At 41.3% G+C, this 16,483-nt stretch overlaps 2 protein-coding genes across 3 annotated transcripts; both read right to left on the bottom strand.

Annotated features, from left to right (window-relative positions):
- Positions 1 to 473: 473 nt before the first annotated feature.
- On the bottom strand, positions 474 to 11,199 carry LOC129588544 (sex peptide receptor-like). Of its 2 annotated transcripts, none has more exons than XM_055482821.1 (4): positions 10,152 to 11,199; positions 2,413 to 3,212; positions 1,222 to 2,067; positions 474 to 874 (listed from the first exon to the last, which is right to left on the bottom strand). In XM_055482821.1, exons 2-3 carry the CDS (start codon positions 3,060 to 3,062, stop codon positions 1,395 to 1,397), a joined length of 1,323 nt encoding a protein of 440 aa, XP_055338796.1. In that variant the 5' UTR covers positions 3,063 to 3,212; positions 10,152 to 11,199; the 3' UTR covers positions 474 to 874; positions 1,222 to 1,394. The 2 variants fall into 2 exon arrangements, with proteins under 2 accessions (XP_055338796.1, XP_055338797.1); XM_055482822.1 differs by lacking the exon at positions 10,152 to 11,199 and adding an exon at positions 3,607 to 4,851.
- Positions 11,200 to 11,870: 671 nt separating this feature from the next.
- On the bottom strand, positions 11,871 to 16,459 carry LOC129588613 (uncharacterized). The gene is made up of 9 exons (XM_055482927.1): positions 15,811 to 16,459; positions 14,872 to 15,468; positions 14,526 to 14,595; positions 14,211 to 14,371; positions 13,934 to 14,098; positions 13,393 to 13,816; positions 12,762 to 13,044; positions 12,470 to 12,680; positions 11,871 to 12,269 (listed from the first exon to the last, which is right to left on the bottom strand). The coding sequence occupies exons 1-9, from the start codon at positions 15,877 to 15,879 to the stop codon at positions 11,964 to 11,966; spliced, it is 2,286 nt and encodes a 761-aa protein (XP_055338902.1). The 5' UTR covers positions 15,880 to 16,459; the 3' UTR covers positions 11,871 to 11,963.
- Positions 16,460 to 16,483: the final 24 nt, after the last annotated feature.

Genomic DNA, 16,483 nt, shown 5'->3' on the forward strand with positions numbered 1-16,483 from the left:
CTTCCGGTTCAGTAGAGCAGTTTTCTTAAAGTTATAAGTGCGAAAGTTACAATTTATGACATGTTAATTTTGCTGTCGCTGACAATATCACATTTAATATATCACGCCTTACACATCCTGCAGCTCTTTTTGACCGTCGAAATACCATGTAATCCATGGGGCTGGCTTTCCAATAAAGTCACGGACCGATAGGCATTTCTTCACGAGAGTGACGGTATCCGCTCATGTGTCAAGTCCTGCCCATTGTTGGAAACTCATGCAGGAATCATTTGTATGCCCTGCATTAGCGCTTGCTCCGGATAGCATATTATCGTCGGTCTGCGCCTGTGCGCGAGCTGCCTGGTACAGTTTGTAATACAAGTACTAATATTATGTAATATTATTATAATACTTCTGCTGCAATTCGTATGCAAACAGAAATGCGGTGGCATTTGGTATGTCACCGACTCACCGTACGTGCAAATTGTCTTGCTTTAATCGCTACGCTGCATATTGTCGAAGTCAGTCAAATTTGAAAATTAATATAAGTTGATGTGAAGCGCATCCATCTCGCACTACTGTGTACAATTGAAAGTAGCGCGTTATATATAAATAAACTATCTATATGCATCTGCCACACATTTGTAAAACAGTCTTGAGCTTTTCAATGGAAAGTCATCTCCCGGGATTAGAATTACAACATTCTGATTAAGTATGTCATGAATGACCACGATTCATTTCACTATAAATCAAAGCCAGTCGAATAATAATCTAAGCAAAAAAAGAATGGTCGTTTGATAACCAAAATCTGAAAGCCAGCATCTGTTGGCAACTTGGACTAGACCGGCGCCTGTGTCCACAAACGTTGGCTGCAGATGTCTTTTCAATGTAGCGTCTGTAATGAAGATCAGGTACAATATTAGCCAGATGCTTATGCATTTTTAAAATCAGACATAGTAATTTAGTTATTAATAACTTAATTATATCATTCATGTATATTAATTATATCATTAACACAACAACGTACTTCTATCGGGAAATATTAAACTAACCACACTGTTATCGGGAAACAACAGATATGCGCTACAGAACAACAGATATGCGCTAATTACCTAAAAATCAATGTTTTTTGTTCTGTAGTTTTGCAGGTAATTATTTACGCGGCATTCAAAAATGTAAAGGTAATTAATTAGGTATAAACGAGATGTAGAAATGATTGAGTTATTGCAGTGTTTTACTTACCACAATATCACAAAATGCGGTCGGTAGTGTTTAAGCCCAGTACAGTACAGCCATAATTAAACTGTTCTTTGAAACCGCTTAAATGTAAAAATTCCGGTCAGGTGGCAGACATAACATCGCAGGATATTGGAATCGGGTTGGGCTGTAATGAAATACTGGCACATATACACATGCTACAGCAGTGTTTCGGTTTCTTTAGCGGCATCCGCGGCGGTCTCGTCCTCGTCGGCATTGTTGGCACGGGAAATCTGATCGGTTTTTGTACATTCAACATCATCGGCCTGTGTCAGATAAGTTTCCGCATTGGGCACGGATAAATGCATGTTCTTCCGCTGGGTAGTGCGGCCATTACGGACTGTCTCGTGCGAGAGTTGTTTGGCTTTAATGAACAATTCCTTGAATGTCTCACGGAATTGCCGTGACATTGAGCAATAAATCGGAAAGTAGATAATATAACTCAGACCGATGCACAGATTGGAGAAGGTTATCAGAGTGGTCATTACGCCCTTATTCATAAGGTCCAGCTCCCATGTATTTTGTACAATCACCAAGAGGACAATAACGGCCAACGGCAGCTCAACAATGAGGAATACACACACCACGGCGACGAGCATCATGGTGGTGCAGGTATTGTCGCGCTGCTTGGATGATTCCTGCTGCTTCCGCTCACTGAATAAGCGCTTACGGTTGGCTTGAGCTTCATTAAGGGAAATAACCAGTAATGTGTTTAAAATCACAAGGAGCACACATGGCAGGCAATTGACGCAGAGAACACGGAACCAGTAAAACACCGGCAGATAATATTGTGACCAGGGATAAAAGGATTCCGTGCACTGAGAGACGTATCTGTGTCGGCACAACAGCTCTGGGATTATTTAGTCAAATTACAATGTGAGTTAATTTTCCCTAACAATTTATAAGCGTTCTTCCGTGAAAGTTACATTTGTTTACTAATCTAAAGCGTTTTCGTCATAACATATTGAGCGACCAATCGTTAAATTGTTCCTGGTATACACAGTATCGCTACTAAAATTTTATTTCATATATATGCACCCCTATGTTTACATAACACAGTAACTTGAATAATTTTCAGCTAATTTTCCTACAGCCGGTGTATTGTTCTGGTATCACCAAGTTTAGAAAGTTTAGAAAAACATAAATTGCAAGGGAAGTGAAGGGGATTTGGTTTACCTGCACTTCCATGGCATGGGAAAATCCTGCATGCTTTTTTCAAATAAACGCGGTATATTGTAAGCAGTGGCCAGTCCGTACAGGCAAATAGTGGCATACATGACCCGGGGAACAGTGCACCATGTCCGCGCACGTGTTGGATGGCAAACATAAATGTAGCGTTGGAATGCCAGCAATACGGTCATCCACACCGATGCCGAATGGCAGACCGTGGGCAATGTATCCGTCATCAGCATATTCAGATACGCCAGGTAGCAGGGCACCGGTTCCGGATGAAATCCCGCCGTGTACTGGTAGATAAACATGGGCACCGGTATGCCCAACGTCAGAAGGTCACTGATGGCCATTACACACAGAATGAAATTGGTGGGTGAGCGCATGTGGGGCCGCGATAGAACTGCCACCACGATGGTATTAGTGCAGAGAACGATAATGAAGAGCAACGGTGTCACGTAACCGTACACCGGAATGGAGTACTGGGGATTGCGCAGTACGGTAAAGTTGACCAAGAGAGCCGAAAAGTTTTCTATGCCATACTGCTGAAATGCCGGTGTGGTATTTAGCCACATTGCTAAGGTTTCGCATGCCTCATCGGAGGTCGTCGGAGTGACATTCTCCATTAAACGGATTCCGGTGTCCAGGTCAACCATCTTTGACGTCAAATGTCTGCTGCCGTTATCTTAATGAATTGGTCAAGGGCACAAAGTCAGAAGGATGAGGATTTGCTGGATGAATAAATTGAAATAATATGGAGAGAGATACGGAAGAAACGTCGCAGTGTCAGCATATACTCCTTTCACCTGGAATTGACATAAAAGAAACCATTGCCAGACATGTACATCAACATAGTGCCTAAGTGCGCTATGTATCACAGGCAAATGTGCATTATTAATCGCACAAACAAACACTGATAGACCATTTTGCACGGGGGCGATTGATGTTTGTTTTATTTAACCTATACCAGGCCCACTGCTGTCCAATTCATAAATACCAGTTAAGGGTGACTATTTAACATCCCCGATATCGAGTCAAAGTGAAAATTTTAAGGTGTATGAGCCCGCCTGCCTGATATCCATAACACAAACTGCAGCCGAAATCGGAAATCGATAGTTATAACATTGAAGTGCAACATATGCCGAGAATTTACTATGGAAAATTACGGGTAGTTGTACGAAATTATTAACTGTTGCTTACCCCGCGGAACACATCATAAAAAGTCCCAACAATCAATAAATCATTGTAAATTGTATCTTTATTACCGGAAGTGAGTAACAGCTTATTAGCAATAGTCAGTCCATTGGAAACATAAAGGTCATGTCATAGTACGACATCAATCCGAACGCATGCTGTGTGTAGGAAGGCTCATTTAGACTATCCTCAATTTATCCGAAAAAGCGAAGAGGATAATCATCAAACATAAAGCATCCCACAGAGCCAAGCCATAATAATCTGCTTGGGGAATGTGAGCTTTAAACGATGTAAAAGCTTTGTGCTCTATATCGTGTTGTCGTGACGAAGATTGCATGTTGCGCTGGCAATGTAGATAAATTCCTTTCGCTCGGATCGTATAATAACACTTTATACTGTGTTTTGTATCCCACACCAATATGCCATCCGGTATGCGGTAGTTGATTGACCTTCTACACTCAAACACGCTGACGAATCCCGTTGCAGCGTTGGAAAATTATTAGAACTGATTAAGCCATTTTGCTCTACTGGCCTATCGTTGTATAATCTTTAACAATAAATGTCAAATAATGGTATGGCCTTTTACTAAACAGTACTCTTTGCCATCATTTGCGGCACCATGATCACGAGGAAACGAGCATTTTCCATACAGTCAACGCGCGCATGTCAACAACTGGGAGTATAGTCATTAATTGACAACATTGAATAGCCGGCAAAGCATTCAGTCCTCATTGTTCCTCATAAGGTAATAATAAGAACTGCCAGTAGCGATGATTTGTTCATGGGGACATAGCAATACATCATTAAGCACAGAAGAGGAAGAGATTGTCAAATCCCGAGTTTAGCCCATATGCAAAGGATAACAATATCCTGTACATGTCGCCAACGCACAGCTTCAGATTAAGCAGCAGGAGAACTTTTAATTATGTAAATCGACGGGCCCTAAGCGTCGAAATGTTAGGAGAATAACTGCGGGGATCCTAATGGAGTAGTAGCGCTGCCGCGACGGCTGCACCCGTATTTGCCATTATAGACTGCATATTGGAGGCGAAACGTTAATATGCTCATACTACAGAAATATCATATACAGGAGGTGTAGGTAGAAACCGGCAAACGCGCGTGGTCATGTATTAATCTAAAAGCATGAAAGAGGATATGTTGACAGTACTCCCGTTCGTAATTAATGTATGTCATATCTGCTGGACAAGACACATATCCACCATCTAGTCAGGCGCAACAAATTTCCGGCTTTTTTAATAACGGGATGTGCTTGATTTTCAATTTTGCAACATATACGTGCGTAGTTACGAGAGGCACATCCATTTGCCTGCACAGATGCCTAACGGAAATGCCACAGTAATACGTGCCGCACGGGATAAATGAAAAACTTCTACCCTGTGCGCGTGAAACTATTATCCCGAAACCAAGTAAGGAAAAAGATGTCCCAGCAGAAATGTGCGTAGCTGGTCTGATTCACCACCTGTCGTAAGATTTGAAAATCTTTAAAGGCATCTATTTCAAGTAATCGAAAATTGAAACATGGTCCAGTTGAAACTGAGAATTATTTACGCATAGGATAAAACCAAATGCAGATTGAATACAAGCGGGAAAATTACATCAAAGTATCTTCGACGAATTTAATTTGTTCCTGAAATAGCAATGTGATACTCGGATGCCTAAGAACTGCCGAAGCAGCGCTTTGCGAACGACCAGTTGCTCACATTCCATCAGGTTAAGAGTTGGCAACATAATACTGAAACTGAGTCTTTCCAAAAAAATTCTGTGGTTGAAGTGCTGTATCGTGAAACAAACAAGACCCTGCCAAACCCAGAATGCTTCAACGTCTAATTTTCGTGTTGTTGATAGGATGGGCTGCCATAAAGGTCAAGCAAGTTAATCTGAGAGCCGCCAACTACATCTGTCTCTATTTATTTATTTATCTGTATTTTTTTATAGTAAAGTTGTACAACTTTACTATAAAAAAAATTACAAAATTAAAGACACTGTTTCTGTTACTATTATTTTAGTGTCAAAATATCATACTTCTTGTTAAACTACGTTTAATGCTAAAGAGATGAGTTGAGTTAAACTGCTAGTATAGCATTACCAATCGAAAACATCATTATATTTGAAACTGCTAATTATTGATTCATAAGCTGCTCCAAATTAGCTGGAGCTGTTTGCAGATTAAGTCTACATCCATCATTCCATCCAATCGCCATAGCGTGGTGCTTTCCCGGGGTTTAAGTCTATGTCTATACGATTCATTTTCTGTTGAAACGGTTCCGGACATATGTACTTTTAAAATAACTCAGGACCTGCCGGCATATCTTGTGTCAGCAAATGACTCCCACACTTTTACTTAATACGGTATCGGTATGCGTTGCCGGCGCACGTTGATTGATGATACTGTTAATAGAACTAACGAATCCGCTAATAAGTGGAAACTTTGTAATGATATGGCTCGAGATCCATACAGTAATAAATCATAATACCATAGATGTTTTTTACCAGAAACTGACTCGGTTGGCAACTTGGCACTCAACCTGGCAGTTGAAGAAATATAAATCAATAAAAATTAAAATGTATGACTACATCTACGTCGTACTTTATTAAGTTACTTATCGTAAGATGCAAATTTTGATGTGTAATGCTATCCAAGACTTTGATTTTTAAAATTTTTTCAAAGGCGAAAGCACGAACGTGCTTGCTGTAGATTAATAATATGTAATACACACTTCCGTAATCATTCATCAGCGCAGTAGTAAAGAATTCCATCGTCTTACTCTTACAGATTTGCAAAATTTATTGTCTAATTATATACCTAAGCAAAAATTTTGATTGCATCTTATGTCACTTATTGCACATTTGAAAGACTGCCTCGATCCCTGTCAGTTAAACATTATTAGTATAATTGAGGATATAACTAAAAAGTTGACTTCGGAATCTGACTAAATTTGTTGTGGCTAAATCTTTCGTATAATCGTACAGATGCATCAGTGCTGTTGCCGGTATCTCAGTTCGAAAGTCTTTTTTTGTGGTGTCGTTTTCAAGGCGTCACTATATATCGTGCGTATACTTATATCTATATTATTTAATACCGTAAACTCACGAAGGCAGTAGCGAACAGTTTTTGAATACCATATGCAAATACATGTACAAATAGCAAGCAACTGAAAGATGCCCCTAGTGTCACCTGTCCGAAAATCAACTTCTCTTCAATGTTGGCAAATTATTATTTCACTTTAGTTACAAATACCGTCAACCACAAGTCAGTAGAGTGATAAACCATACAGCGTAAAAATCCTGTGTCTCACGGATGCTTAAGCGCTGGGTTGTTTCTTCGACTTTAATTGGATAAGTTCGTTTGATTGTGCATTGAGGAAGATGGAGATCGATGGTTTCGCCATGGTCTAGTACAACACAATTAGCTCATTTGTTCTCGGGATGCATTCGGTAAGTCCTGATGGAGCTTGCCGGCATGGCTCGTTATCGTCGAGGTTACAAGGGAATTCAGAGCTTAGGCAGCGTTTTACCTAGCCTTCAACTTCCGTTTACAACTACTTAACATGCAGCATGTTTCAGCTAACATAAGTGTGGTCAAAATCAGTTGTGCCCTTTTCATTTGATTCTTTTCGTTTCAACTCACACATGAATTTAACATATATAAATATATGAAAATGCTGTAATTCTAGAATGAGTTAAGGATAATCTGCCTTGAGCACTAAATTTAGTTTGAATTACGGTGTCCTGTAACCGTTGTATAGACAGATACCGTCACATGTCTAATAATTGCACAGGATCACACGGGTTTGTAATTTTGATGCATGTGCGCGCATGCATCAACACATTTTCTACGCCCTTCGCTAAGTAGACTTTATTCTACAACATATTAAAAATAATAACATTTGACTCAGAGCCTTTGACAAGTTTACCTAAGACCGGTATCAATTGCAACATTCTTGTTTTATCTATTTTTTATTGTACAAAATTTGCAGAAGTTTCGTAGTATTGTGAATTTAAGAGTATGGCAATGTTTGTGGTGTGTAATATCATCTGGACAAGGTGCATCACTCTCCCATCCGTTGCTCTAGAAAATTGCTGACCGATAGCGTTCAAGCCGTGAAGGAGAATTTGTGGCAACTGCAGAATCAGTTTTTCATATATAGCCAGGCCTCCTGAGACCCCTATGATTGGGCAAATTAAATGTTTTCCTATTTTGAAGTCCGATAAAAGCCGTGCAGTACGCCAACGCATTATTCCCTGCGCTTTAAGGGCACTGTACACGGGTCTTTCTTTTCCGCTGTTGGAGTTGAGGATAATGTGTCATGAGTGCTGCGTGCAAAGAAGCTATGATTTACGTCCCTTACTGGCGTGAAATAATGGCTTCCCATCTGCCAGTCACACGGGAACTTGATTTAAACATTAGCCGTAATAATGATTAATCTGGTTGTTTTTGCTGTAAAGTGGACGAAATGGGTGTGCGCGCGGATAGACTGTGCTAGCGGGTGGCATTTTATGACGAAAAAGAGCTAGTTGATTTTTTATGCCGCGCTTCAGCTGACCATTGGCTTTTTTCTATTTGCCATAATGGTCGTAAATTCCAATTTGTACCGGGCATATTCCGCAAGAAGCTATCATGTTTAATTTATACAAATCTAAACATTAGCCAATAAGTCGATAACGTGCGTGTTCTGACCCTGATCTATGGGGGCACGCCATATATACATTATCTGTGTATGTACGTTGTGCATAAATATATGGTCTTCGATTTTTTCGAGATGATGATCCCTTAACTGTCTGATCAGGCGAGTGCGGCGCAGATGCGTACTAGCTTAATCAAACAATGCAGTCTGCTTTATAAGCTCATCTATCTGGAACAGCCGGATAATCAGGGATGAAATTACTGGCAACGGGAAACAAAAAAGTGTCGAGATAACACGCTCAGTGCACTTGGATGGATGGGGACATAAAGTGGCCGGCAAGCTGTTTCAGTGAAAGCGGTTTACTACAGTCAACTGCACTGAATACTTATACTTAAATAAGTTATTCTACTTAGTTCTTCCTTGAGCTTGTGTGAGTGCCATCCAGTATAATCCAAACGCAAATCTTTCGTGTCGTAAAGCACTATGTCTATGATCATGAAAACGCTAATTTTGGCAATATACATAGCAGATACACACGGAAGTCCCATAATTCTTTATTAACAAAAAGCAATTCAGGAAATCGTTTTAATTTTTATAATTTCCAAACGGTTGGCTAAATATAACACATAAATAATTGTTGAGAACTGTGGCTAATATTTATCTGGATGAGTATGTGTTCGATATTTATCTGGATTTTTACACATGGAAAAGCTTCGTCAAAACAACATTCGCTAAAAGATGGTTCTGATATACTACTCTAGTAATTACACAATTACACATTCCGTTTCAAAGCTGGCTTGTACGTGTATACATAGTATATACATGATGTAAATAATTCGTATATAGGGCACATATGCGGCATGCGCCTTCGGAATCGTCAATAATCGCAGTCATTTCCGTAATGATTACCCATCGAGCGCATGGAAATTATACGGAGTATTTTGCAAAAAGGCGTTTAAAGGACAGAATGCCTCTATTTACATCGCCAGCCATAGATCCAGCCTGCGGGCGTTAAGTAAACAACCCTTTGTTTGCATGGTAAAAAATTCTTTGTGAGTAGTGTGAATTAGTACAAGCACTGTTCAATTCAGCACGGGTTGGGCTTAAACGCTTCTCTTCCCCTCAGTTACGCCATACAGTGGGATGTTCCGGTTCTGGTCAACGAGACCCGACAGACGTTAAAAGAATTAGACATCGGCCTACGCTTGTTTATTGAGAAAATAGTCATAATAAACTGAAAATGAAGGAAGCGGTTGATCGTGAAGAGCTATCAGAATCTAAAATAATATTCACCAATCGTATGACTAATATGCCGATAATAAACCATACTGTTCTTAATAATATAGCCAAGACATGTCAGAATTTCACATAATAGGATGTGTTGACGGGAGCTGTTGACAGGCGAAATGCACTTACATAACGAGTAAGATAGCCACGAGAATTTGGTAGAGCGTTCGTATTAACAGCTTGTCTGAACAGAACAAAAATGTAAACTGTTATGTTTTGGGCGCTATTAAAAATCATTAATTATTGTGATGAATTCGGTTAGGGAAAAAATTGGCAATCTTAACGGTTACATATACTTTCAGAATTCCTACCTGTACTAATGAATTTAACATAAACCATAGCCTTAGCTATAGTAAGCTTGGTTAACGTTTCCATATTCTTAAGGTCAAGCATAAACCCTTCATCGCTGGATCATGCGCGCGGCAACGTCATGATAAAATGAAACCAAGACAGATTTTCCATTATCGATTTTAAAGCTTCTCTTATCATAATTCATTTCAGTGACAACAGCTTATTATCAGCACGGAACGTGAAAAGCGGCATATTTTGCGCTTACAATTAAGTAAATTAAGCGCATATAACGCTGCATGTCTGCAGATAATAATTTTTATAACTTACCTATTGTAATCCTGACACTGGATGTTAGCGGGACAGAAACTGTGGTGATTGATAAGACTGACAAGTGTTCCCGTTCTCAGACTATTGGACAATATGGATTTCCTATGAAATGTTCAACAGGCAAAACCAAAGCAGAGGGGAAGAACAGATATTCACACACAAATGGCATCGGGTCGGCGGTTTGAGCGGGGGTTATTTAGCTGTGAGGGAAGTGTATCGTGCGGCAGAAAAAGCCGTCGGGATCGTGATCAGAACATAAGATGAAGCGGCGACACATGCAGATCCGTCGGAATCCGCCGCTCTCTGGACAGTACACAAGTAACCCAACCGAACAGTATTATAATACACCGCCGTCGTCGCAGCAACATCGCTTCGCCAAGGTCTAACTGTCGATATACACACGGAGCGCGCGCACGGGCTTCTTAACATCCACCGGAACAGGATGTCATTGCGATTTGCTCTCTCCACCAGCTATCTCCAGTGCCACGTTTCCACGCATTAAGTCTGATGTGGGCAAAATGATTCAGTTGCCGCCAGCCGTTAACAAACCCCGTTATTAAGCGGACTGGATGGCTTGCGCTACTAATAAGTGTCGTCAGTTAACAACCGGAAGGGCCACATATATCCTACCGACGGAGAGTACAATACAAGGAAAACGTCAATGTCGTACACGGACAATTTTCTGGATGCACTGACAGTATTCAGCACAAGAAAACTCACGAAAAAGAAGAGATTGTATTTGTCAGTTATTTTTCGCTATCCGGCAGGCTAGATGTGGTGGCATTTCTTACACGAGACAGATGATGACTTTTTTGTTGGTTAATATTACCATTTTGAACGACATCCCGGACAGTTGCAGTATGTGCCGGTTGTTGTGGCCCACTGCACGAGGCTGGATTCATCCATCTGGATACATCGATTTCCACGTTATACCGTTGATTCGGGAATATGCGTATTTACACACTGCATACAATGCACATGTGCCGTATTTTTGTGTGTGGTATATGTAGTCGACATTGCACAATACCGTCGCGTTACACTGACAAGCGGCAATAAAAGAAACAAAGGCCGCGCAAAATCCCATACCTCCTCCCATCGATTAATGAAACACTCTAGAGAAATTGATGCGCAGAAGTAATCTTTACATAAACGATAAAAACAAACCGATTCCCCCAATCTTCGGGATCCGCTGATGTGTTGATATGGCGTCTGTCTAAGATTAAGTGGACGTAAACTAATTTTTTGTCACTGAACACGGACGATGTACGGATGTACGGCAGCCCCACGTGACGGGGTGTTAGAGCGTAACTAATGCAAACAGCTCTTAAAAGATTTAGGACTTGATAAAAACAATTACTATAAAAACTACACCACATGGAAAGTTAAATGACAGATATTTAATCTCATTCATAATTATGGGCTGTACATTTAGGTCTACGTCTATAATCAGCAAAGGAAATCTATGTTTTATGTGAAAATTACACAATGTTTCAGGCGAACCAAGCGTTTATGTAATCCTCTGAAAAATATTTTCACCAATTTCCTAAAATATTAAATTAAGCAAATTATCCAACAAGTCATTACGTCGCTGCACATTATACCAGGGCATGACGAACCGGGCTTTGTATGACGAGACCAGGGAAAACAGCATGTTCAGTGTGCATATAGGCCAACGCCTGTGCATATGAATCGAAGCACGCTTGGCTCACCGGCGCTGCTGTATAAATTTAATTTCCTTACTATAGTACAAAACCATTGCATAATCCATAAAGCGTTGATAATGTGATTATACCAAATTACCCCCGAAAATAATTATACCGACTGCTGTGGCACAGACAATGGCCTAATCTCGTTACACTGCGCATCCAGATATTCTGGCCAGTCGCAGGCTTTGAGAATATTATTAAACTTGAGATTAATGGGACAACTATGCGTGATCATCGAACCATCAATGTGACATTCATAATATTTCAGGCAGTTGGCGGAGGCATCCCCATGCAATCCTGTCATTCCGGGGACGCATTGCGGCTCTGGTGCAGCGGCAATACCCGGCTTCGGACTCGTCCCGGGTTGGGCCATAGGGAATGGAACGGTGCTACTGAATGGATCGCCGACTCCCTATAATATTCCTTGATTATATCAAATTTAACTTTATCGTATGAAACGCTAAACCAAAGTGATCTACACTCACGCATGTTCATCGAAATCTATATATCAAGCAGCATTGGTTTCGGGGATTATGTTAACGGAAAACAAATTTAAACAGGCAACAATTAAATAATATCTAAGAAAAATTAATGGCAAACGGAAGTGTTAACCTGTGGAAATGGCAGCGTAGGTGGAACAGACGGGGCCAGTGTTGTAGCTTCCCAATTTTTGTGCAGTATTTCTCTGGCATCCCCGCTTAAACTGTCCACACAGACCGCTGCACCGATGGGCACACAACCTTTGTTGGCCAGCAAAAAGATTTCCGTGGGTGGACAGGAAAACGTTTCCATCGTCAAATTAGTGTGGCAGTAATGATAAATTCTGAAAACATAAAAACTTACAGTAGTATGTAGCGCCAGCTATTAGCTAACCATAAGCCCTAATGATGCGATATTCCGTTACCGGCACGCGGAATCCGGTTCGATGTAATAATTAAGGGTCCCATCGCATTCGGTTTCATATACTGTCACTGCTGAGCCGGGAATTGTCAAGCCGATTCGTTTCGCAACCAACACTTCTGGAATCACGACTGAAGGTTTAACGGCAAAGCCGTTGCCAGTATTGACAGCGTTTCCGAACGTTTTCATGGGAAATTTTGACAGTTCCGGAGTTCCGAATCCTTCCAGTTGTGTTGGAGTATTGAAAACCGAGATTTTTGGTGGTGTTTTTGACATCGGCGCATAACCTTTACGAAATGTACATCAATATAATATAAGCGTGCAACTTTGCATGAAATGCATTTATAATAAACTAATATAAAGATTTTGCAAAGTTCTTAATGTTTTAACACGGTAACAGCCAATGCTAAGCACCGCAGAACGTTAGAATTTTATTTTCCTAATTGTTGTTTCGCGCCATATCACATCTTTGTTATAATGACTCAGGATTTATTATGAACATACGAGATAATCCGTGAAGCTCAAACGGGTGTAATTAATTTTGCAGTGATATTTGTACCTCGAAACTAAACTAGAAAGCGGAATGGTAAAACCTTTAGCTTTTTACTGGCGGGCAGACATATCGGTCCATTTACCTGATATCCTGTTGTCAAGATAATTATACTTGGAATGCGTATAGCCGGGCCCGGGTATATGTGACAGCGTCGACAGTGTCAATAACCCGGGAGTCCTGGCTTTGTGGCCGGCCGGATTCGGCATGGCGGGTTTGTTGTTTACGGGTGGCACGACTTGACGTAGCGGTGAAAGCCGTGTTGCCGGATTGCTCCAGGGCGATTCCGTATGCTCGATTGGTTTGACAGTTTCGGGAGCAATTTTCTGCGGTGCACTCGGGCTGCCGTTACTGTTGCCCGGCAGCTGCTGCTGTTGCTGCTGCAGCTGGGCTTTACACTCCGGTGCCGTCTGGATGAAGTCGCAATTTTGTACATTGGGATTGAAGATCATTTCCGGTGGGCATGTTAAATTCAGTGCCGCACCTTCCGCATTACAATAGTAGTACACCTATCAACATACATCATTTTGGCGCCATGCGTTAATTTGTCCATTTACGCGTCAAATGTCAATTGTGTGACAAATGAAGTGTCCTGAATGTGTATATCTATATGTGCGCGCGCGTACTCGACAATGTTGCAAATGATCGGGCACAAAGCCCGTTTTCCCGTAGCACGGCGCTTTGGGGCCCGGCGCTGTGACAGTTTCGGCTGTTCCGGGTGGTAATGGAGTGGCAACCGGCAGCAGGCCGGGAAACAGATTGCCTCCACCCAAATTGGTCCCCACATTCAACTACAGCATTTAAGCGCTTATGTAATTGCAATCAATTTTGTGTACTTTGCAAAACGATTTTCATACTGCCAAAAAATTCTAAAAGCTGGTAATTTGCTTATATTTTTTTTACCGGAAACAAACGCTCCACTTCCATGCAGCGTACTGCCGTTCGCGGTAAGCAACTTTCGGCTTTGGTATCGAAGCGCATTCCTTGTGGGCAGAAAAACGACTGGAAGCGATTGCCGAAAATTGACGGACAAAGAATATAGCCGCGGCACCCGGTGTCGGCATCTAAAAATTCAAATACGAGTATGATTTTCGATAGCGTAATCAAATTACTGATCCCACAAAACGTTTTGTAATATTTATTTACGGAATTTAGACAGGGTGTTTCCATAATAACTGACAATACATATGGCCGTACATTATTTGTGATCACCGGTACCTGGTATATACTGATTTGCCCTTCCAAAACACAAATCTGGATCCATATCCAATGGCGCACGCGGTTCTCCCTTCATGAAAAAATGCGAATAAGCATTCTGGCACATTTCTTTATAGTCAATAAATTACTATTGCCAGTCTGGCATAAAATAAAAAATGGCCCTATGCAAATAACTTTGTACGAAAAGAGGAATACGGCAACCAAGAGGAAATGCACCCGACAACGTACAGATACAAATTTAGTGATTTATCAGATTAAGTAATTTTTTTGTGCAGCGATTTTGAAACTGGCGAGAAAACCAAATGTGGACATATACATGATTTATCCCCTGTAACACCATACATACCATAATCTTTACTGTTGGAAGCGATGGAAGCCCGTCAAGTAACAAGTGAGGTCGTTCACTAGCCGCCGATAAAAGTGGTTCATAAAAGCCCGACGCGCCTTCAATGGCAACAGGTGGTAGTCCCGCTGGCCATAAACCACCTCCCAAAATTGACGACTCGGGAAGGATCGAGCGGGTCTGAATGGGCGGTGCCGGCTGAGCTGCAACCGGCTCACTGACAGCCACGGGTTTGCTGGTTGTGCAGGTCACCCGCTCGGGGGAGTCACATTTCTTCAGATGCTCCGAGAACACAAAGTTCATCGGGCATTCAAAGCGCGCCATTCGCCCACTGGGACTACAGCGGTAATAAACGCGGCAGTTCTGAGAGTAGTCTGGAAAGAAGCCATCTTTTCCGCTGCATGTTGGCGCTATGCCGGTACTTCCCAGAGATGGGACAGTGGCCGGTGCACTGGCAGGCGTGCCGGCTTGGTTTTGGTTCCATGTGCCGGGAATACTAGCCTGCCTGCTTTGCAGAGAAGGATCTAGCGCTACCGCGATCTCGTGGAGGAAACTGACATCCAGACCAGAGAGTCCTTCCCCGAAAGGATTGTTATATTGCTAGAAATTTTGAATTAGAAAAAAATGCCAAATAAAAATTGTGCCGTTCACCCTTTACGGAGTGACAAGTAAAGTAAAGTAAAAAAACCACGGAAGAAGCAATCTAAATTTTGACCTAACTACAAAATTCTTGTTCTGATTAACTTACAAATGAGATGATTTTAATTACTTTGTTAGAACTTCGAAAAGTACTATCCGGTTTTATTCTTGAGTACATGACTACAGGTTGGGCCCATCGAAGTGAGTCTCAACAACAATATCATTAAAAACGAAGAACAAAGAACAGCTTGTTATATCATGAAGGTTAGTACAGTGCAGTTAATACTTATACTAGAGACTTACCGACAATACGAAGTCAGTTAAATAGATGATAATACAAAAGATAACACAGATCCTGCGCACAGGTAACATGGATGAATGATATATGCAATTATTCCATTAAACTGCATGAAGCCGGACGTAACGGGGATTAGTGAAACATCTCTACATGTACACGGTTTGTCATGAAGATGCATGTATAAGCCTAATTTGGCGCACACTAGTTTATAAAACAATTCCGTAACGCGAGATTTTCAGTGTCCGATAGAAAAGCTGCAAATAAGTAATTGTACTTCTACCGCAAACCAACAACGACAGAAAGAACCTTATTTCCGGTCACTCAACGGACAAAAACCATTACTGTGGTGAATGAAATCCCAGCTCGTTATGGGTGCATGTAGGCTGGTAGTCGTGTGTTGAATGTAGGAAGAGGTGTATCGTCTTCATTCGGCTGGTTCGTTTAGGTTATATTTCGTACCATGGAAAGAAGTATCCGTACTCCAACCGTTTGTGCGTAGTGTCAGCCTTGAGGAAGTAGCGTAAAATATAATAGATATCTATTGTGCACCGGTAACCGATATGTGCGAGTAACCTTGTTGCACTGGTCAACGGGGACTTGATTATGTTACAAACAAGATGCTAATGGACCACTGAAAGACCGGGCATACCTTCTATCCACTTCACAGTGTCATTACGC

This window comes from Paramacrobiotus metropolitanus, unplaced genomic scaffold (genome assembly GCF_019649055.1).
Source record: "Paramacrobiotus metropolitanus isolate TYO unplaced genomic scaffold, Prichtersi_v1.0 Parri_scaffold0000030, whole genome shotgun sequence".
Taxonomy (NCBI): Eukaryota; Metazoa; Tardigrada; class Eutardigrada; order Parachela; family Macrobiotidae; genus Paramacrobiotus; species Paramacrobiotus metropolitanus.

Excerpts from the sequence above, each read along its gene's own strand:
- LOC129588544 (XM_055482821.1), bottom strand. The coding sequence starts at position 3,062 with ATGGTTGACCTGGACACCGGAATCCGTTTAATGGAGAATGTCACTCCG. Across the intron at positions 2,068-2,412 it reads CCCATGCCATGGAAGTGCAG|ATACGTCTCTCAGTGCACGG; the intron begins GTAAACCAAATC and ends GTGCCGACACAG.
- LOC129588613 (XM_055482927.1), bottom strand. The coding sequence starts at position 15,879 with ATGTTACCTGTGCGCAGGATCTGTGTTATCTTTTGTATTATCATCTAT. Across the intron at positions 13,817-13,933 it reads ATCATTTGCAACATTGTCGA|GTGTACTACTATTGTAATGC; the intron begins GTACGCGCGCGC and ends GTATGTTGATAG. Across the intron at positions 12,270-12,469 it reads CTACGCTGCCATTTCCACAG|GGAGTCGGCGATCCATTCAG; the intron begins GTTAACACTTCC and ends GGAATATTATAG.